The 22,410-nt window shown below is 36.3% G+C and overlaps 1 protein-coding gene across 6 annotated transcripts in view; it reads left to right on the top strand.

The window, feature by feature from the left end:
* Positions 1 to 22,410, top strand: part of CDKAL1 (CDK5 regulatory subunit associated protein 1 like 1) — a 739,806-nt gene that overhangs the window by 294,255 nt on the left and 423,141 nt on the right. For all 6 annotated transcript variants that reach the window (XM_059880369.1, NM_001192691.1, XM_059880368.1 and 3 more), the window contains one exon: positions 17,419 to 17,522. In XM_059880369.1, coding sequence (XP_059736352.1) covers positions 17,419 to 17,522 — 104 coding nt within the window. The remainder of the gene's footprint in view (positions 1 to 17,418; positions 17,523 to 22,410) is intronic.

The following is a 22,410-nucleotide window of genomic DNA, read 5'->3' as shown; positions in this document are numbered from 1 at the left end:
CCTATTTGGAACCAGTCTGTTGTTCCATGTCCAGTTCTAACTGACCTGCATACAGGTTTCTCAAGAGGCAGGTCAGGTGGTCTGGTATTCCCATCTCTCTCAGAATTTTCCACAGTTTATTGTGATCCACACAGTCAAAGGCTTTGGCATGGTCAATAAAGCAGAAATAGATGTTTTTCTGGAACTCTCTTCCTTTTTCCATGATCCAGCGGATGTTGGCAATTTGATCTCTGGTTCCTCTGCGTTTTCTAAAACCAGCTTGAACATCTGGAAGTTCATGGTTCACATATTGCTGAAGCCTGGCTTGGTTAGCAGCCTTTTTTTAAAAAAAGAAGAACTCACGGGACTGTAGTTGCTTTATAAAGTTGTTAGTTTCTGCTGTACGGCAAAGTGAGTCAGGTATACGTATACATAGGTATCCCTTCTCTCTTGGATTTCCTTCCCATGTGGGTCACCACAGAACACTGAGTAGCGTTCCCTGTGCTTGATTCTCATTAGCTATCCATTTTATACGTACTTAGGCTCATTCAACCTGTTTTTTCATGTGTGAAAGAAGGTCGATAAAAACGTGAACCTCACTAGGTTGCTGTAAGGACTGAAAGTGATTTGTTGTTGCTGTTTAGTCACTAGGTTTTGTCTGAGCCCGTGGACTGTAGCCCACCAGGCTCCTCTATCCATGGGATTTCCCAGGCAAGAATGGGTTGCCATTTCCTTCTCCAGGGGATCTTCCCAAACTAGGGGTTAAACCCACATCTCCTGCATTGGCAGGCAGATTCTTTAACACTGAGCCACCAGGGAAGACCACAAAAGTGATTTAATACATGGAAAGTGCTTAAAATAGTACCTTGCACACAGTAAACATTGTCCTGCTATTAGCTTACTATTTATTATTACGCCAGCAGTAGTGTTTTGTTTTTAAGAATCTGTAGTTGAAAGATTATTTCTTTATAAACTGTATACAAATTGTACAGTTTTAAAATGCAATAAAATATGTATTAGGTTGGAAATTGAGATATTGAGGTTATTGTGAGTCTTTTAACACATATTAGCAGATTTGGAAAAGTTAGACCAATTTGCACCCTTATCAGCAACCTTTGAGAACCCTGGAAATGGAATTACCAAGACAAATTAGAATGATTTTATCTTGAAAAATCTGAAAATGAACCGATATCCCCTATTTTATCTAGAAGAAAAGTTATATAGAACAGGAAATACTGGAATTTTCCAGTAGGATCTGTTGAAAGCCCCCCCCCCCCCAAAAAAAACGGTAAGACATCTACTCTGGAAGAGACTAATAAATAGCATTTCCCATCATTTGTTTTATATTCTTTGGCAGTTGTGGGCACTCAGCTACCTGGTCTGATCTCTAAAATTTGGGTAAACGCTTTTACCCAAGCATGAGTCTTTAGAAAGGATTAAAATCTGTATTTAATTGGGGTAGCTTTTATCACTCCTCTCCCTGTCTCCAAAAAAAGGGAAGAAAAAGAGTTTTTTTGGGATCAATAGGGGTTTTTGGAATTGTTCAAGGAAATAGATGTAATATGTATGAAGGAGGAGAACACTGTACACAAAACAAACTTTTGTGCAGCTGAAACTTGAGTGCAGACAACGTTTTGGAGGTTTTGGTAGCTTGCTTCATGGGCAGCAACTTTACATTGGGGATCTGCTGGTCCCCTCATTTTATTGTTGATATGTGGTATTTTGTCTTGGCCCTGCTTTAGTATAATTGCCAAACGGAAGAAATAGTTATATGGATTTTACTTATTCAGTTATTTTAATTCTAATTAGAATTGTACTTCTCAAATTTGGAGGTTTTGTTGAAGTTAAAATGGTGGGTAATTGCATAAATGCTTAGGTGTTACTTTTACATTTCAATTTAAAACACCTCCTCTCTCTTCATTATGTAATTTCACTATTATTTGGCCCAAACTGTTTTCCTACACAGGTTAGAAAATTATCTGAGTTTAGCTTACTAGTTTTAACACAGTTGAAATATAAGATATATTTTTTTCCCCAGGATGTTTTGACCCATGTTGGAGCAATACCTTTTATCCTAGGCACCAAAATATGGTACCTGTTATATGTTATAGAATTCATTCCAGATTTCACCCTGGCAGACATCTGTCTCCAGAGCCACTGAGGAAGCAAAAACAACAGCTCTTCACTGATACTCCTTTACTTTTTAATAGATTTGGGGGTCAATTATTCAGGTTTTTATTCTCTTGGTGTAATTAGTGTGTGGTTCATCAAACTTTGAGGAGATTAACCCTTAGATAAGTGTTGCTGGAGATTACTTCTCATATGTTATCCATTAGAATATTTAGAAGTGAAGCTTCAGTCTTCCTTAATAGCAGATAACGTTAGCAAATATGTTAACTATTTAGCCACAAGAAGTAAATTGTTATTTCTAATGTCACCAAGTAAATTTGGCCTCAATTCAGGCATATAAAAATAGTACCACTTTTTACAAATGCGTATGCCTTGTTTCCGTTCTTGTAGATTCTGATACAGTATGTTTGGAAAGCAACCAGTTGTCTGTATCTAAAAAAAAAAAAATCAAACCCCCAAACAAACTCAGAGATGCAGTGAGTATTTAGGAGTGACAGTGGCAGAATTCTCTGTGTGTATGTCTGTGTACTTGCACATCTGTGCTTTACATACAGGTGTGTATGTACTTGATTACATTACCTTACAAGAGTATTCATTACTGCTTTTTTGACCTTATCATATATATACATATATATATGTATATATCTGATTTACACACACTTTGTAAGTCAAGTGCCTTATTACTCTGTTAGCAGATAAATAGTTGCCATCAGAGTCCCTGTTTCTTTTTCAGCTTGGACATATATAAGTTAATTCACATCTGCTGCACATAGTCACTTCGGCCAATCAGTTGTTTTTGCTTCACTAGTCAATATGACTTGATGACTATAGCTGTCTCCACTGAGAGAGAGTTAATAAGCTTAACTTAGTTGTTTGTACTGCTGTCATTGTTTTATAAAATTAAAAATAACAATGTAGATGGAATAAAAGAAAAATTTGGAAAAGTATGTGCTTTATGATTGTCAGGATTTCCTCATCTTTCACCATATGTTTTGGTAAACACATTCAGAAAACAGTTGTTGCTGTTATGGGTGTGGAAGTATATCCCCCAGGGAGTAAGCCACTAGCTACAAATAGAACACATTTGGAAATCCAGCTGGTGATTTTTATTGTTGCTTATTAATTATATTCTATGTTTGTATCAGTTGGCATTTTACTTGATTTAGGCTAATATTCAGTAAAAATCTTTTTTTTTTTCTGCTTTTTTCATTTATCCATCTTCAATTCTAAAGGTTGTCATTGACCAAAGAAGGCTTGCACATGGCCAAAAAGCACATGAAAAGATGCTCAGCATCACTAATTATCAGAGAAATGTGAGTCAAAACTATAATGTGATATCACCTAACACCGATCAGAATGGCCATCATCAAAAAGTCTACAGGCAGAGCTGGAGAGGGTGTGGAGAAAAGGGAACCCTCCTATACTGTTTTTGGGAATGTAAATTGTTACCTCTACTATGGAGAAAAGTATCTATGTTCCTCAAAAAACTAAAAATAGAACTACCAATTCTTTCCAATATAGCTCTCGAAGTGGAATTGCTGGATCATATGGTAATGTACTTCTGCTTTTCTGAGGAAGCACCATGCTGTTTTCTACAGTGGCTGTAGCATTTTACACTTCCACCAGTGCCCAAGGATCCTGGTTTCTCCACAAATACTTCAACACTTGTTTTTTGGTTTTGTTTTGTTATTTTGGTAATAGCCATCCTAATTAGTGTGAATTAGTATTTCATTGGAGTTTTGACTTTTATTTCTTTAGTGGTTTGAGTATCTTGTCATGTCCTTCTTTTGGTCATTTGTAGGGCTTCCTTGGTAGCTCAGCTGGTAAAGAATCCGCCTCCAATGCGGAAGACCCTGGTTTGATTCCTGGATCGGGGAGTTCCCCTGGAGAAGGGATAGGCTACCCACTGTGGTGTTCTTGGGCTTCCCTGGTGGCTCAGGCGGTAAAGAATCCACCTGCAATGCAGGAAAGCTGGGTTTCAATCCCTCAGTTGGGAAGATCCCCTGGGGCAGAGCATGGTGGTCCACTTCAGTATTCTTGCCTGGAGAATCCCCTTGGCAGGGGATACTTTTTACAGTCCATGGGGTTGCAAAGAGTTGAACACAGCTCAGTGACTAAGCACAGACATTAGTCATTCATATATCTTCTTGGAGAAATGTCTGTTCAAGTCCTTTGCACATTTTTGAATTGGGTGGTTGTTTTTGTTCTTACTGAGATTTTGAAGTTCTCTGTATATTCTGGACATTATCTTTTATCAGGTATTTAGTTGGCAGATATTATCTCCAATTCTGTGGGTTGCTCTTTTACTCTGTTGACAATGTCTTTTGATGCAAAAAATTAAGAACTTTTCCTGAAGTCCTGTCTGTTTTCTTACATTGTCTGTGACTTTGATGTCGGATCCAAGAAATTATTGCCAAATCCAATGTTGTGAAGCTTTTGTCCTTTGTTTTTTTCTAAGAAGTTTATTGTTTTAGGTCTTGCATATAGGTCCTTGATCCATTTGAGTTAAGTTTTGTATATCATTTCAGGTAAGGGTCCAACTTCACTTTTGTGTATGGATATCTAGTTTTCCCAGCATCATTTGTTGAAAAAGTGATCTTTACTCTTTTGTGAAAATCCTTTGACCGAATACATGAGGGTTTATTTTGGGGCTCTCTATTTTAGTCCACTAGTTGACATGTCTGTGTTTATGTCAGTACCACACTGTTTTAATGTAGCTTTATAGAAAGTTTTGAAATCAGGAACTGTGAATCCTCTAGTCTTTCCGTTTTGTTCAAGATTGTTTTGGCTGTTTGGGCTACCTTGATATTTTATATAAATTTTGGGATAGGCTTTTCTATTCCTACAAAAAATGTCATTGGAGTCTTTTTTTTTTTTAATGGATTGCATTGAATCTTTAGATCATTATGGATAATATTGACATTTTAATGATACTAGGTTTTCTAATCTAACATGAGGTCTATTCGCATTTATTTATGTTTTATTTGTCATCTATGGGTAACATTGACAGTTTAATGATACTAAGTTTTCTAATCTAAATTGATGTGTATTTGTATTTTTCTGTCTTCAATTTCTTACAGCAGTGTTGTAGTTTTCAATGCAAAAGACTTTACAGCACTTTGGTTCAGTTAATTTGTAGGTATTTTATTCTTTTTGATGTTATTGTAAATGGAATCATATGCAGAGATGATTTTACTTCTTTTTCCTAATTTCGATGTCCCTTCTTTCTTTTAGTTGCCTAATTGATCAGGCTAAAACTTTAAGTATTATGTTGATTTGAAGTGGTGAAAGTAGGCATCCATGACTTGTTGCTCGTCTTAGAGGAAAAACTTTCGGTTTAATCACTGCATATGATGTTCTTTGTGAGTTTTTCATACATGGGTTTTTTTTTTTTTATGTTGAGCAAGTTTCTGTTTCTAATGTGTTGATTGTTTTTATAGTGAAAAGATGTTGAATTCTGTCAAATGCTTTCTCTTCATCAACTGACATCATGTTTTTTTTTCCTCTTTCATTCTGTTGATATAGCATATTATGTTGATCAATTCACATTGCGGAAACTTCCTTGCATTTCAGCAGTAAATCCCAGTTGGCCGTACTATATAATTCTTGTAATGTGCTGCTGAATTCTGTTTGCTAGCAGCTTGTTTATTGAGGATGTTCACAAGGGATTTCCTTCTCCTTTTCTGTGATTTCCTTCTCTTTCAGTGGTTTTGTATGATTTGAGTGTTAGGGTAATTTTGCTCTCAGAGAATGAGTTGGAAAATATTCCCTTTTCTTCATTTTTCAAAAAAGCTAGAGAGGAATTGTTATTAGTTCTTCTCTAAATGTTTGATAGAATTCACCAGCGAAGTAATCAGCTTCAAAGCTTTTATGTGTTGAGAGATTTTTGATTACTGATCCAAGCTCTGGACTAGTTACAGGTATATTCACATTTTCTATTTCTTCCTGATTTAGTCTGGATATGTATGTGCTTAGTCACTTAGTCATGTCTGACTTTTTGCACCCTGCAGACTGTAACCTGCCAGGCTTCTCTATCCGTGGGATTCTCTAGGCAAGAATCCTGGAGTGGTTTGCCATATCCTCTGCCAGGGGATCTTCCCAACCCAGGGATCGATCCCAAGTTTCCTGCATTGCAGGCAGATCTTCACTGTCTGAGCCACCAGGGAAGCCTATTTAGTCTGAATAGTTTTTTTATTTTCAGATATCTGTTCATAGCAACTGGGTAATTCAATTTGTTGGTGTACAATTGTTCATGTCACTCTTATAATCCTTTTAATATCTGTAGAGTTAGTAATAATGGCCCACTTTCATTTCTGATTATACTAATTAGTCTCCTCTTTTTTTTTTTTCTTTAGCTAAAGGTTTGTCATTTTTATTAATCTTTTTGAGGAATCAACTTTTGGTTTTATTGATTTTCTCTTTTGTTTTTCTATTCTCTATCTTTTCTCAAATCTTTATTTCCTTCCTTCTGCTAGTCTTGACTTTATTCTTCTTTTTCTGTTTACTTACATTGTAAAGTTGAGTATCAATATGAGTGGTTTTTTTTAAGTGTTTTTAGCTAGCTATGAAATTCCCCATAACACTCCTTTATCTGCACCCCATAACTTTTGGTGTGCAGTGGTTGTTCTTGTTCATATCTAATTGTTTTCTGATTTCTCTTTCGTGGTTTCTTTTTTGATTCATAGGTTGTTTACAAATGTGTTGTTTGATTTCCACAATATTGTGAATTTTCCTCTCCTTTTTTGTTACTTACTTCTGACTTCATTCTCTTGTGGTCTGAGGAGAAACTCTGTGTGATACCTATCTTTTAAAATATTTGGAGTCTTAAATTTCAGTCTAACATCCGGTCTGTCCTGGAGAATGTCCCATGTTTATTCTGTTGTTGTTGGGCAGTTTGCATTCAGATCTTCCCCTGTAAGTTGCTAGCCTTCAGCAGACTCCAGAATTCCAAAATAGTTACATCAGGCAGATTCTGCCAGTGCAGTTGTTGTCTAGGTGGGGAGACAGATTCCTAGAGCTTCCCACTCTGCCGTCTCATCTTAATCCTCTCCAACAATCATGTATTCTTACCTAATTTATTGTATCTCATGAGAAGTAGAGTACAATCCATGATACAGGAATTTCCGATAAGATCGATTGCATCTTCCACTTGGCCATCTGTGCTAATTTGGACAAATTTTTTAATCTTTTTCAACCTCAGTTTCCTGTATGAAAGTTAGGAATAATGATACTTATACCAAGATTGTTGCAAAGATAAATGAAACAATTAGTATAAAATTATTGTATGGCTGATGCCTGGCAAGCATTCCACAACCATCTTTTACTCTTACTAGCACTTCCCCACCCCAGAAGATTTTAAAGCTTGTGTTGACTTTTATGGAGATTGATTGACGATGATGATAAAGATACCTTTCAGGTAAAAGAAATGAGAAATAAGGGTACAGAGTTTACATACATTGACACAACTCCTTGAAGCAAAAGATGTAGCACAGCAGCTAATGGGAGTAGGATAAGGAAAACATGTAGTTGCAGTTGTTTTTTAATTTAGTACAAATAGAAGAAAGGTTAGCAGTTGTGCTCCCAGACCCTTCTATCCCAAGCCCTGTAATTGCAAAGGGTACTGCTGCTGCTGCTAAGTCACTTCAGTCCTGTCCAACTCTGTGCGACCCCATAGACGGCAGCCGACGAGGCTCCCGTCCCTGGGATTCTCCAGGCAAGAACACTGGAGTGGGTTGCCATTTCCTTCTCCAATGCATGAAAGTGAAAAGTGAAAGTGAAAAGTGAAAGTGAAGTTGCTCAGTCATGCCCAACTCTTAGCAACCCCATGGAATGCAGCTTACCAGGCTCCTCCACCCATGGGATTTTCCAGGCAAGAGTACTGGAGTGGGTCGCCAGTGCCTTCTCCAGCAAAGGGTACAATTACAGTTAAAGACAGAAGCAGCAGTACAATGAAATTTTGGAGTCGGACTGGATATGGAGGCAGGAACTCAAGTGGAGAGATTTGTTCCATGGGAGGAGCCCTGGCCATCAGTTCAGTTCATTCGCTTAGTCATGTCCAAATCTTTGTGAGCCCATGGACTGCAGGCCTTCTTTCATCCAGACCTCCCTGTCCATCACCAACTCCCAGACCTACTCAAACTTCATGCCCATTGTGTCAGTGATGCCATCCAACCATCTCATCCTCTGTCGTCCCCTTCTCCTCCCTCCTTCACTCTTTTCCCAGCATCAGGGTCTTTTCCAATGAGTTGGTTCTTTGCATCAGGTGGCCAAAGTATTGGAGTTTCAGCTTTCAGCATCAGTCCTTCCAATGAATATTCAGGACTGATTTCCTTTGGGATTGAATGGTTTGATCTCCTTGCAGTTCAAGGGACTCTCAAGAACCTTCTCTAACACCACAGTTCAAAAGCATCAATTCTTCGGCACTCACCTTCCTTTATAGTCCAACTCTCACATCCATACCTGACTGCTGGAAAAACCATATCTTTGACTAGATGGACCTTTGTTGGTAAAGTAATGTCTCTGCTTTTTAATATGCTGTATAGGTTGGTCATAGCTTTTCCAAGGAGCAAGTATCTTTTAATTTCATGGCTACAGTCACCATCTGCAGTGATTTTGGAGGCCCAAAAAATTAAGTCTTATCTCTGTTTCCATTTTTTCCCCATCTATTTTCCATGAAATGATGGTAGTTTTCTGAATGTTGAGCTTTAAGCCGGCTTTTTCACTCTTCCTCTTTCACTTTCATCAAGAGGCTCTTTAGTTCTTCTTCACCTTCTGTCATAAGGGTGGTGTCATCTGTGTATCTGAAGTTATTGATATTTCTCCTGGCAATCTTGATTCCAGCTTGTGCTTCATCCAGCCCAGCATTTCACATGATGTACTCTGCATGTAAGTTAAATAAGCAGGGTGACAATATATAGCCTTGATGTACTCCTTTCCCGATCTGGAACCAGTCTGTTGTTCCATGTCCATAGGAAGCTTAAAGAATTTAGGATCAGATCAGATCAGATCAGTCGCTCAGTTGTGTCCGAATTTAGGATATATTCTAGTTTTTCAGGTATGATATTTTTCCTTTGCTTGTTCAGGATTTTGTTCTTGGCAAACAGGAATTATCATTTGAAGCTCCAATCAGATTTTGCTGCTAAAGAGTATCTTTGGATTTGTTTAAAAGATCAAAAAGTTCGTAATTTTCCTGAAAGTACTCTTGAAAACTTTAAAACCCATGATGAGGGTTCACAATAGACTATATTTAACTATCAAGTCTGGCACAGCCTGCAGTGTGTGAATCTTTTTGTTTCTTGAGTTTTTGTTTTTTCTTTGCTTCATGAGGGTTCCATATGGAAAGGCACAATGTGATTTTTCCAAGGTTTTGGTTTACAAAGGACTTATTTTGTAAAATTTGAAGCTTTGAGAAAGATGATGCTCTGTCAACTGATTAAAAATAAATAAGAATTAGAGTATGTGAATGACACAGAATGTTAGTTTGAAGTGTTAATGTTATTGTTAAAAATACTCATTTTTCCATGTTTAAAATCATCTTTGTCCTGAAGCAGAAACAGAATCCTAAGTCACATAATTTTTTCTCCCCTTAAAAAAAGAGATATCAGTATAGGTGGATTTTTAAAAATATAACTCTGATTTTTAAGTCATTCTAAAGCTTGTGATATCAGAAGATGCTCTTTAAAAGAAAAAGCCTAATGTATTAAAACTTTTAATTTTCATTCACTGTATGTGGTTTAGGTATCAAATTAGCATGTTATGCATTTGAACCCTTTGAAATATTTTTTTGATAATTTTAAAATTTTAATTGTGGAAATTCATTATTTTATTTGTTTCATTTCTATAATGTAAAACTATTACACCACAGATGTTTTTCAAGACTTGAGTTATACTGCTGAATTAAATGCCTGGTCTACCTCTGCTTTTGAGGTTTTCAGTTATTTCTTGGCGTGTGGCCATCTAACAACCTGTACAAAGATGGGTAGGTGGAGTGTGCTAGCTTTACCCTTCTGTGATAACAGGGTATGTCTGTTCAGGATTTTGCTTCTTCCTTACAGTTCAACAGCCATCTCTTTCTGGTTTTGGCTTTCAACAGTCAACCCTCAAAGATCTTTTGTTTTCTCACAGTTAAAGAAACAGGCTCAGTGTTCTTACTCTTAAACAATTACTTAATTGTTTACAGATAACTGAAACTACGAAAGGTTTCTGTGATGAATCTATTTTGTTGGAGGCTTGTCGTGTGGAAATGATCGGTCATCATAATTCCTGGTGATTGAGAAGATTGTTTTTAAACCAAAGAGCATCAAATAGCTCACTGTTTTCTGATTTTGCATTGGCTATTTTTCCTGTGTGTTGTAACAAACCTCTCTCCTTTTTAAATGTAAGACATAGCAGACTTAGTGCTTGATTAGTGCTGTTTTAACATGCTTAAGAAATACTCTCCATAGAAATTTTCACTTTATTTAAATAATAATAGGTATTATCATGGTAACTGCAGATAGGGATGAACCTATCATACAATGGAGAGTGTAGAACTTCAAAAATACATCACGTCAACAACTCTGATTAACTCTGGAGGGAGCAGTTTAGTAAAGAATATTTTGAATTCTTAATGTAACATTTATACTTACTGCCTCGTTTTGATTATTATAAATGTTTCTGAGTATCAGTCACCTTGTTTTATTTAAACGTTTTAGTCCATTTTTCTAATTGGTTTTCCATGGGGAGTACATTCCCACCTTTATTAAGTGAGCCAGTAGGAAAACATGATGTGGTTTCCATAGTTGATTGAAGTCAACGTATCAGCAACGCATCAGTTCCAGAAGGTCAGGTATTCCTGGAACATGATGGTGCATAATGCTTTCCTTACAGAATTGTTGAGGATGGTCACAGTGAACAACCACTGACCAGTACTTACTGATCACTTAACTAGGTGCCAGCAGTACTCTAAGTGTTTTATGTGTGTTAATTCATTTATATAATAAATACTTAAAATGCATTTTTCTCTTCTGTTTTCCTTTCCCTCCCCTAGGCTAGTACCCCTTAAGAAAGTTACTTCCAAGAAATAGCCCAAGTTAGAAATAGTATCAGCTTTTATCGAGATTGTCTACTTAATTTACAGAGCTCTGCATTGGGGGTAGGAGAAATAAGAGAATGGGTCTGGAGAAATAGATCAGGGGAAGTAGTATCAGGGGGTAGAGAGAGCATTTTCCCTGGTTCAACTTGAGTGAATGGCAGAGGGATCCTGGATAAATAAATGTGGAGTGTGCAGCATCAAGCCCATCATGGAGCCACTGAGGAGAGGGGCAGAGAGACCTTAGCTGTAGAATTTAAAAACCACAGCAAAACCAAGAAAGTGACACATTCTGCTAAAGTGACACATTCTGCTAAAGTGACACATTCTGCTACAGAGCAGCTGTAGGGTGCAAATAGAACTCTTGTAAACAACAAGGGTGAAATAACAAGTTTGGGCCAGTGGACAGACAGGAAGACTAGCCTGAGATTTCCAAAGAATGAACGAGAAACAGGTTTCAGACAATTCCACACACAAGAGGACTTCCCTAGTGGCTCAGATGGTAAAGAGTCTGCTACAATGTGGGAGACCTGGGTTTGATCCCTGGGTTGGGACGATCCACTGGAGAAGGAAATGGCAACCCACTTCAGTCCTCTTGCTATGAAAATCCCATGGACGGAGGAGCCTGGCAGGCTACAGTCCACAGGGTCGCAAAGAGTCAGACACGACTGAGTGACTTCACTTTCATTTTTCCATACACAAGATGAAGAGCAAAGCTGTGTCTTTGAATATCTGTGCTGCATCACTGTACATCTCATGTCAGATGATTGCTTGTCTTATTATATCTTATCTGCATTTATCTGTAGCTAGGTATTTGATGGACTTCCCAGGTGGCACTAATGGTAGAACCCACCCGCCAAGGTGGGAGATGTAACAGATGCGGGTTTGATTCCTGCGTCAGGAAGATCCCCTGGAGGAGGTCATGGCAATCCATTCCTGTATTCTTGGCTGGAGAATCCCATGAACAGAGGTGCCTGGGGGGCTGCAGTCCATAGGGTTGCGAAGAGTTGGACATGACTAAAGAAACTTAGCATGCACACAGAGGATATTTGATATGCATTTATTCTGGGGAGGCAGCTTGGTATGGCAGTAGGAGGGAATTTGAAATTTGATGGACTTGTGTTTTGAATTTTAGTTGTTAGATGTCTTGAACAAGCCACTTACCTGATTCCGCTCCCCCCAACACTGCTGCCACAGTTTCACTGAGATATAATTGACATATAACATTTTATGAGCTTAAGATAGAAAGCATAAATAATTGATACATGTATATATTGTGAGATGTTTGCCACATTAAGTTAATATTCCTCCTTTTATATAATTACAGATTTTTCTTGTAATGAGAACTTCTCAATTCTCTTTTCTTACTGCTGTTCAGATATACAATAGAGTATTGGTAACTATAGTCATCATGCTCTACATTACACCCCCAGAATTTATTTTATAACTAGAATTTTGTACCTTTAGGCCACCTTCACTCTTTTCCCCCACCTCTCACAAATCCCACCCTCTGGCCACCAACAGTCTTTTGTTTCTATGAATTTGTTTTTTTGTTTTGCTTTTGTTTGTCTGGTTTTGAATTTCACAAAAATTAGATCATACAGTATTTTTCATTTTCTGACTGACTTATTTCACTTCACATAATGCCCTCAAGAGCCATTCACATTGGTGTAAATGGCAGTTTTTCCATGTTTTTTAATGACTGAGTAGTATCCCTTATACAAATGTATCATATTTTCTTCATTCGTGTCTTTGTTGAAGAAACAGGTTGTTTTCCATGTTTGGCTCTCGTAGGTGATTCTGCCGTGAAAATGAGGTTGCGCGTACCTCTTTGAGACAGTGATTTCATCTCCTTTGGAGATACACCCAGAAATGGAATTGCTGGATCATATGATAATTCTATTTTTAGTTTTCTGAGGAACCTCTGTAATGTTTTTCATGCTAGCAATACCAATTTATATTCCTGCCAGTAGTGCACAAGTTACTTTTTGTCAGGTGCTGTCAACTCTTGTTTTTTTGATAAGAGCCATTCTAACAAGGGTGAGGTGATATCTCATTGTGGTTTTCATTTACATTTCCTTGATGATTAGTAATCTTGAGTATCTTTTCCTGCAACTGTTGACCACTTGAGTATTGTATTTAGAGAAACGTCTAGTCATAGTGTTTGGCCATCTTAATATTCGATTATCATTTATTGAACTGTATGAGGATTTTTATATCTAGAATATTAACCCCAAATCAGATATTATGAATCTCTTATTATGGAAAAGGTCAGTTTTCATTCCAATCCCAAAGAAAGGCAATGCCAAAGAATGCTCAAACTACCGTACATTTGCACTCATCTCACATGCTAGTAAAGTAATGCTCAAAATTCTCCAAGCTAGGCTTCAACAATACGTGAATAGTGAATTTCCAGATGTTCAAGCTCATTTTAGAAAAGGCAGAGGAACCAGAGATCAAATTGTCAACATCTGCTGGATCATCAAAAAAAGCAAGAAAGTTCCAGAAAAACATCTATTTCTGCTTTATTGGCTATGCCAAAGCCTTTGACTTTGACTTATCACAACATACTGTGGAAAATTCCGAAAGAGATGGGAATACCAGACCACCTGACCTGCCTCTTGAGAAACCCATATGCAGGTCAGGAAGCAACAGTTAGAACTTGACATGGAACAACAGACTGGTTCCAAATAGGAAAAGGAGTACATCAAGGCTGTATATTATCACCCTGCTTATTTAACTTATATGCAGAGTACCTTATGAGAAACTCTGGGCTGGAAGAAGCACAAGCTGTAATCAAGATTGCCAGAAGAAATATCAATAACCTCAGATACGCAGATGACACCACCCTTATGGTAGAAAGTGGAGAAGAACTAAAGAGCCTGTTGATGAAAGGGAAAGAGGAGAGTGAAAAGTTGGCTAAAAGCTCAACATTCAGAAAAGTTAAGATCGTGGCATCCGGTCCCATCACTTCATGGCAAACAGATGGGGAAACAGTGTCCGACTATTTTTTGGGCTCCAAAATCACTACAGATGGTGATTGCAGCCATGAAATTTAAAGATGCTTGCTCCTTGGAAGAAAAGTTATGACCAACCTAGACAGCATATTAAAAAGCAGAGACATTACTTTGCCAACAAAGGTCCATCCAGTCAAAGCTCTGGTTTTTCCAGTAATCATGTATGGATGTGAGAGTTGGACTATAAAGAAAGCTAAGCACAGAAGAAGTGATGCTTTGAACTGTGGTGTTGGAGAAGACTCTTGAGAGTCCCTTGGACTGGAAGGGGATCCAACGAGTCCATTCTAAAGGAGATCATTCCTGAGTGTTCTTTGGAAGGACTGATGCTGAAGCTGAGACTCCAGTACTTTGGCCACCTGATGCAAAGAGCTGACCCATTGGAAAAGATCCTGATGTTGGGAAAGATTGAGGTCAGGAGGAGAAGGGGATGACAGAGGATGAGATGGTTGAATGGCATCAGTGACTCACAGGACATGAGTTTGGGTGAACTCCTGGAGTTGGTGATGGACAGGAAGGCCTGGCGTGCTGTAGTCCATGGGGTCGCAAAGAATCTGACACGACTGAGTGACTAAACGGAAGGGAAACATGGAATAATCATATATTATGAATCAAAAATTCAATCATATATTTTGAATCAGATATGTGGCTTGCAGATATTTCCCCCATTCTGTTGTTTGCCTTTTCATTTCATTGATTGTTTTCCTTTGCTGTGCAGAAGCTTTTTCGTTTGATGTAGTCCAGCTTGTTTATTTTTGCTTCTGTTATTTGTGCTTTGGGTGTCATCCAAAATTAAATCATTGCTAAGAACAATGTCAAGGAACTTTTTCCCTGTGTTTTCTTCTAGGGGTTTCTGTTTTTACATTTAATTGTAATTGTAATTTACATGGTTTATGGTTTTACATCTAAGTCTTTAATTCATTTTCTATTAATTCTTCTCACTGATAAAAGTAAGTGCTTTTGCAAGTGAATATTCAATTTTCCCAGCACCATTTGTTGAATAGACTGTCTTTTCTGTATTGAGTATTCTTGGCTCTTTTGTCAAATGTTAGTTGACTGTATATTCATGAGTTTATTCCTGGACTCTCAGTTCTTTTACATTAGCCTATATGCCTGTTTTTTCACTGCTGCTGGTGCTAAGTCACTTTAGTCGTTTCCGACTCTGTGCGACCCGATAGACAGCAGCCCACCAGGGTTCCCCATCTCTGGGATTCTCCAGGCAAGAACACTGGAATGGGTTGCCATTTCCTTCTCCAATGCATCAAAGTGAAAAGTGAAAATGAAGTTGCTTAGTCATGTCCGACTCTGTGCGAACCCATGGACTGCTGCCTACCAGGCTCCTCCGTCCATGGGATTTTCCAGGCAAGAGTACTGGAGTGGGGTGTAATATCGTTTGAAATTAGGAATTGAGCTGCCTTTGGCTTTGCTCTTTTAAAAAAATTTTGTTTCATCAATGTGTTAAACTTTTCATTCTGCAGATCTTTAACCTTCTTGGTTAAATGTATTCCTCGGCATTTCATTGTTTTCAGTGCTGTTGTAAATGGGATCATGATTTAGTCCTGGTGGGCTGTTTGTTTCTAGGAGGTTTTATTTACTCTAGGTTGTCTAGTTGGTGTGTAGTTGTTACCACAGTAATATCTTACGCCCCTTTGTATTTCTGTGGAATAAACTGTGTTATCTAACTTTTTCGAAGCATCTATAAGATGGAGACACTAACACCCAATTTGAGAAGAGTTAAATGGGACAATGTATGTACAACGTCAAGAAAAATGCCTGGTGTTCAGTCAGGGCTAAGCAAAAGGAAGTTAGTATTCCACAGTGTGAAAGTGAAAGTCGCTCAGTCGTGTCCGACTCTTTGCGATCCCATGGACTATACAGTCCATGGAATTCTCCAGGCCAGAATACTGGAGTGGGTAGCCTTCGGCATTGCAGGCAGATTTTTTACCAGCTGAGCCACAAGTGAAGCCCTAGTCTTCCAAGCAGAAGTTTAAAAAAAAGTTACTTTTTTTCCTTATTAGGGAACAGATGAAAGTTCAAAAGAGAAGACATGTAACAGTTAGGGGACCAGAACCTCTATTCATATGAGAGACCACAATTTGTGTGTGTGTAAATGGCTTAGGAAGAAAGTGATGTTAGTTTTTTAAGAGAATGTAGTCTGTTAAAAAGTTAAAAATCCTTGCCAAAACAAATGTGTTGTTTTACTCAAGAGTTCCATGCAAAAATGATTATAAATTAAGCATTACATTGTTGCCTCATGATTTATATGATTTATATATATTTTTAAATTATATATTAACAGAATGACACATTGGCTACTTGTAATTTTTAGAAGTTTAATTTTTCTCAGTTTGAAATTTTCAAACATTCGCTTAGTGATGGTCTTTAAAAACCTTGCTATTTATTATAGCAGTTGAATCTTTGAAGAGATGTTATTCTTTGTTCCGTTCAGTGTTGCTGAGACTTATCTTTTTGGCAAAAGTATATTTTATTATGTGTAATGTTTTTTTTTTAAATTTTATAATAAAATATTTAAACTTTTTAAATTATAAGAGTAGAACCAACATTTTCGTTATTAAAAGACAATTCTTTATTATCTCTTAGGTTTTTTGGGAGATAATTCTATTTTTAATTTTTTGAAACTAATATTGTCATTTGGTTTCTTTGTTGAATATAATCCCAAAGAGCATTCATTGGACCTGTTTTAATATTTCTTTCTGATTTCCAAGAGTTAAAGATATTATCTGAAGATTATTAAGAATGTATTTTCTTATGAGAATTTTATGTTGCCGATTTATTCGTATATCATTAGTTAAAAGTTAAAACTTTTTCATTTATGAATAATGCAGTTTATATAAGTGATATATAAATTTTAGTTTTATAATAGACAAATTCCATTGGTTTAAAAATTATGAATGTTTTTTCTTTTAGATTAGCCATTTTAAGCACTTATAAACTTTGTTCTGTATTAATGTGTGCATTTGAAATTAGTATTATGTGGTTTGTACAACCATACTTGAATAGTTGAAACTTAAAAGAATTACAAATTGCAGATTTCTGTGCCTAGTGGAAATAAATATGAAGCTTGGTAGATACTCATTTTCCACATCTCTTATATGAACTGGCAAATGATACTAGAACAGCACTTTGGTGTACATTTTGGATATTTTCCCCTGTGTTAAGTGTCTTTAAAAGTTTTAACTGTATTTATCACTATCATTTGAACAGGTGTCTCAATGCTTGTACCTACTGCAAAACTAAACATGCCAGAGGAAATTTGGCCAGTTACCCAATTGATGAATTAGTAGATAGAGCCAAACAATCTTTTCAAGGTAAGAGTTTCTAGAATTCTGTGTGATTTCAGTCTCTTTAATAAATTTTAATAGTCTTCTAAGTAAAACTTCACTTTAGGTGTATGCCTATTTAGTTTTCTGAAGAGTTTACAAATGTTTCAGCTTATCTAATAGAAGGTGTTATCAGATTCAGGTTATGATATTTGAATAACTTTTATTTCACCGCTCTTCTGTTTTCTTATGACTCTAAGGTAACTGACATACTTTGAAATTTATCACCTGTCTTTATATTTCATGGGAAAGACAAAAAAATAAAAATGAAAGCCATGACCTTCTGGTGTGTGTTAATTAGACTTTTGTAGACTGAGTGAAATATTTTTTAAAGATTTCTGCCTCTTTGTTAATGTTTGGGCCATTTAGAAAACGGAACTAATAAAGATTATCAAGAATCTTGGAAAGAGAAGGTAAATTTTACTTTGAGCAAGTAAAGATAACCCCCACTCGTCCATAGGATTGTTGGAGCTGTGAAGATTGGTAATGGTATCGAGTCCTAAAGAGAGTAATTCTTTGTGTGGGTGGCCAGCTACTTTGGATTCATCACTTGCTGGAAAATGTGATTGCCTCAATGTCTCTCAGCATATAGTAAGACATTTGTAACATGAATCACAATTGTGTTGACACATGACCATAAATTTCCTCTTTTGTCTTTGTTTGTTGTATGTTAATGTAACATTGGTGTGTTTTTATAACCAACATGAGATAATCTATTGTCTCATAGTCTTGTGGGTTAATACTTATTGGCGATGTGCTTTTGCTTTTAGCAAGTAACTTAGAGTGCTACTTCCAGTACTTAACACCCTGAATCTCAGAAAGTATGTTTTACAAACTCACGTATTTAGTGAGAGGCTTTTATCAACATGAATTTGAACTGCTCTTTAAAACAAAGAGAAAAATACTCTTGATTAATTCAACACTTCTGGACATTTTTTTTTCCTTATATATTCTTAGCAGAGTCCCCTCTTCTGTTCACATTCAACTTGTACTGAAAGGAATAAATAGAAACTCAGTGACTCTTGTCGTTCTGTTTCAGAACCAGGTGAATTGGCTAATCAGAGAAGTCTGAGTGGTTGTCTTTTCTGCAATATGGTTACTTTAAGGATACTTTAGAAAGGGAATGAATTTGTACAGAAGCCTACTTTGTTTGAAAAATGATCCTTTGCTGGCATTCTTACTTGGTGTTTGTTTTCCTCTATATCTATTGGATAACAGAGGTATTAGGACTGTGATCATAGATATATGATCTATCCACTAACTCTGATTTAGAAGCCATACAAATTACAAGTGGGTTTGCTGATTAAAATGAGTGACTTAGAGAATATATCAGAGGTTAACAGTGACTTAGTGGCTATTTCTAGAGAAAGTATTAAAAGAGATTTATTTAATATTACTTTCATCATCATCAATAGATACATATATGCTTGGTTAGTCCCCCCACCATGAAATGTGTGCAGTGCAATGTTTTTCTATTGTCTTGTTGATTGAAGGCTAATTTTTGGACTGATGGGCTCATTGGGTTGATACGTGGAACTATTACTAAAATACCGAGGTCTTAACTTTCTAGGTAAGCCAGTGTGTTTAGGGAATTTTAAGTTGTGAGTATCTGATGCTCTTTGCCATAAGAGAGTTTGAGTTCACAACAGTGCTCTGCTGGGTTCCAGCCACATGATCTGACAAAGGTACTTGATGTATACAAATCATGGTTTTCTCATTAGTATGACATGTAGTGTTGCTTATTGTTTGAATTTGAGATAACTTACATGAAGTCATTGGTTGTGCCCTTATGATAAAGAAGGCATGTGACTTAAACTGGAGGAATTTAAAATAAATCAAAGAAGAGAAGTCTAATGTTTTTTGAGAAGTCCAGTTTTGAGTGAGAATATTGTAATATCTGTAACATTAATTATTAGAACCATGTGACATTTTCTTTTGCTTTTAAAATATATTTTATGAAGAATGTCTTTACAGATAGGAACTATTGAGTATGACAGTCACCTTTTGTTTTCTCAGTTTGACAAATGCAAAATTATGTTAAGGATGGCCTTATAATTTCACAATAGGAAATAGCAATCTATAAGCTCACATTTTAAAGACATTGAGTTAGCAGCATTGTCTTTTGTTCTGCAGCAAACCTTGGTATCATAATGGTTGTGTAGAGTTCCTATGAGTTTTATTTATTTTATTTTTTGTAATTTTTTAAAATTTTATTTTATTTTTAAACTTTACAATATTGTATTAGTTTTGCCAAATATCAAAATGGATCCCCCACAGGTATACCTGTGTTCCCCCTCCTGAACCCTCCTCCCTCCTCCCTCCCCATACCATCCCTCTGGGTCGTCCCAGTGCACCAGCCCCAAGCATCCAGTATCGTGCATCGAACCTGGACTGGCAACTCGTTTCATACATGATAAGTTTTTAAATTGCAAAGAATAATTTATGAAGTTAAATGTAATAGTAGAAATAGCCTGTTTTTCTTCTTTGGTGACTCTTGTGTATCTCATTCTTTAATCATTAAGAAATTAGGAATATTTAGAGGATCAGAGCCCCTTAAATTCTACATTATACCATTATTAAATTTTCCCATAATCAGTAATAAACATGGTTCTTTGAGAATTTTAAGAAGAAAAATCTAAACATGCTGTTGCTAAATTTTAGGGTTTAAACCTGTTAGGTCAATGCAAGTTAAATTTCCCAACTGAAAATTGCATTCCTTTTCTTACTTTTTCTTAAATTTTTAAATGACTATGTGTCACAAACACAAAATGTTTTTTAATAAATCTCTGTACCAATTGTAGGATAGGGAGTATATCCCTGGTTGCCTGTCATGTGATAGACTATACAATAAGGTAACAATTTCTTTCTGAATAGCATATTCATGGAACATTTTATATTCATAAACATTTATTTCTTAGACATCTAATGAGTGAAGAGACTAGTGCTAGCCCATAGGCAAGGGAGCATTCAGAAGAGATTCTGAAATAATCATGAAATCATTCTGAATATAAAGTGGCTTCCTAAAGTACTAAAAATATACTGACTATGCATTCAGCTGCCAAGAATGAGAAAAGGAGCCCATTAACTTTTGAATGGATATCATTAAACAAACTTTATATTTTTAATAGAAACTTTAGTTTACTTTTTATGAACAATATATATAGTTTACATTTTGTTGGTTTCCTAGCTTTTTTTTTTTTTTTTTACATTTTCATTGACTATTTTAACCTTCTCATGTGTTTGTCGTTTTCGTGGCAGTTCTGCATATGAGTGTGATATTTACCAGGTTAATTTCTGGGTATCATCTCTTTGTTCTAACAGACCTCTGGGAAACCTCCCACCCTCACTTCACCTGTGCTGAGCTTTAGGTTTTAAAACTTCCTAGCCATGACATAGTCTTTGAGGACTGGGGTTTGACATAGTTGCATTTTAGATATCTAGAAAAACATGTCAAGCAATGACCAGGACTTTGTTGGGGCCAGAATGAATTTACAAGCTAGTGTTTTCTAGGATATTTGTATTGATTTTTCTCCAGCAGCTAATCAATCAGTTTCAGTTGTATAAGTGATGGAGCAAACCTTTTTAAGTGTGCTGGGTGAGTGGTGTGGAAACAGCACCTTTCTCTGCTGTCTCTGGAATCAAAATGTAGAGATGATGGATGGGCTGTTTTCATAGCTCTCGTGTGCTTTTCTAGATCTCATTTCTGTGTTGTTACTTTTTTTTTCTTCCTCATAAATATGAACACCCCCCCCCCCACCACAAGATAAGTGGCATAAACTGGTTATGGAAAGGTGAATAAATTAAGATGAAATATTCAGAGCAAGGAGAAAATTTCTTGATGCTTAGTGATTTAGAGATTTATGTTGGGATTTGATGAATTCAGTTTTATTTGAAGACTTGCAAAGACACTGTCTAGTGTGTATGAGATTAATTATGCAATGCAGCTGGAAAACATTACTTCCTGCCCTTTTGGATAAGAGAGGATATGAGCAATATTTGATTTTCTGGTATATAAACTTGAAATTGTTGAGTTGTATGGTTTACATGAAGTTGCATTTGACTTATAACCTTTAGTAATTAATACTGAATATTGATTTTCATCTAAGATGAAAAAGAGACCAATAATTGCATCCTATTAATTTATATGGCAGTTGTTTAAATGTCTCTTTTATTCTTTTATCTTTTCATTTGTGCTGTGTTCAAACTGAGAAATCTATTTCTTCCGTAGGATTAATAATGTTAATATATATATTTCTTATACATTGTCAACTTCCACCAAAGGATTTTAGGCAGCTTACATTAAAGGATTATATGTAATAGACCATAACAAAATAAAGGCTATCTGAAATACTGTATTGAGTTTCAAAAGAGGAAAGATAATTTTACCAACTTGTGAATCTTGGCTCTCCCAAAGAATAGGGAGTTAGGGTGATGTATATAATTTGATAATTAGTTTTTAATGACAAATCCACATGTCTGTAGACTGTAAATACTAAGAAGAGTTATTTGCTTACATCCTTTTCTAAGAGACATTGACAAATATAATAGAAATGCCTTTAGCCTGTAATGTATGGGGAAGGAAATGGCAACCCACTCTAGTATTCTTGCCTGGCGAATACCTTGGACAGAAGAGTCTGTTGGGCTACAGTCCATGGGGTCACAAAGAGTCAGACATGACTGAGTGATTTGGCATGGTGATGTACAGAATTTCGAGATAGTCTCTCCATGGCCTTTTCTTCTGTTGACTGTTACAACCCCCCCCACGATATAACATTAAACTATAACTTTTAAAAGAAATTTTAATGGCAGAGCTAAATAAATTTATGTAATATGTATAACTTGATAGGAGGATCTGATACCTAAATAGCTGTTTGTC

Source organism: Bos taurus, chromosome 23 (genome assembly GCF_002263795.3).
Source record: "Bos taurus isolate L1 Dominette 01449 registration number 42190680 breed Hereford chromosome 23, ARS-UCD2.0, whole genome shotgun sequence".
Classification (NCBI taxonomy): Eukaryota; Metazoa; Chordata; class Mammalia; order Artiodactyla; family Bovidae; genus Bos; species Bos taurus.
This window is presented reverse-complemented; position numbering and strand designations above follow the sequence as displayed.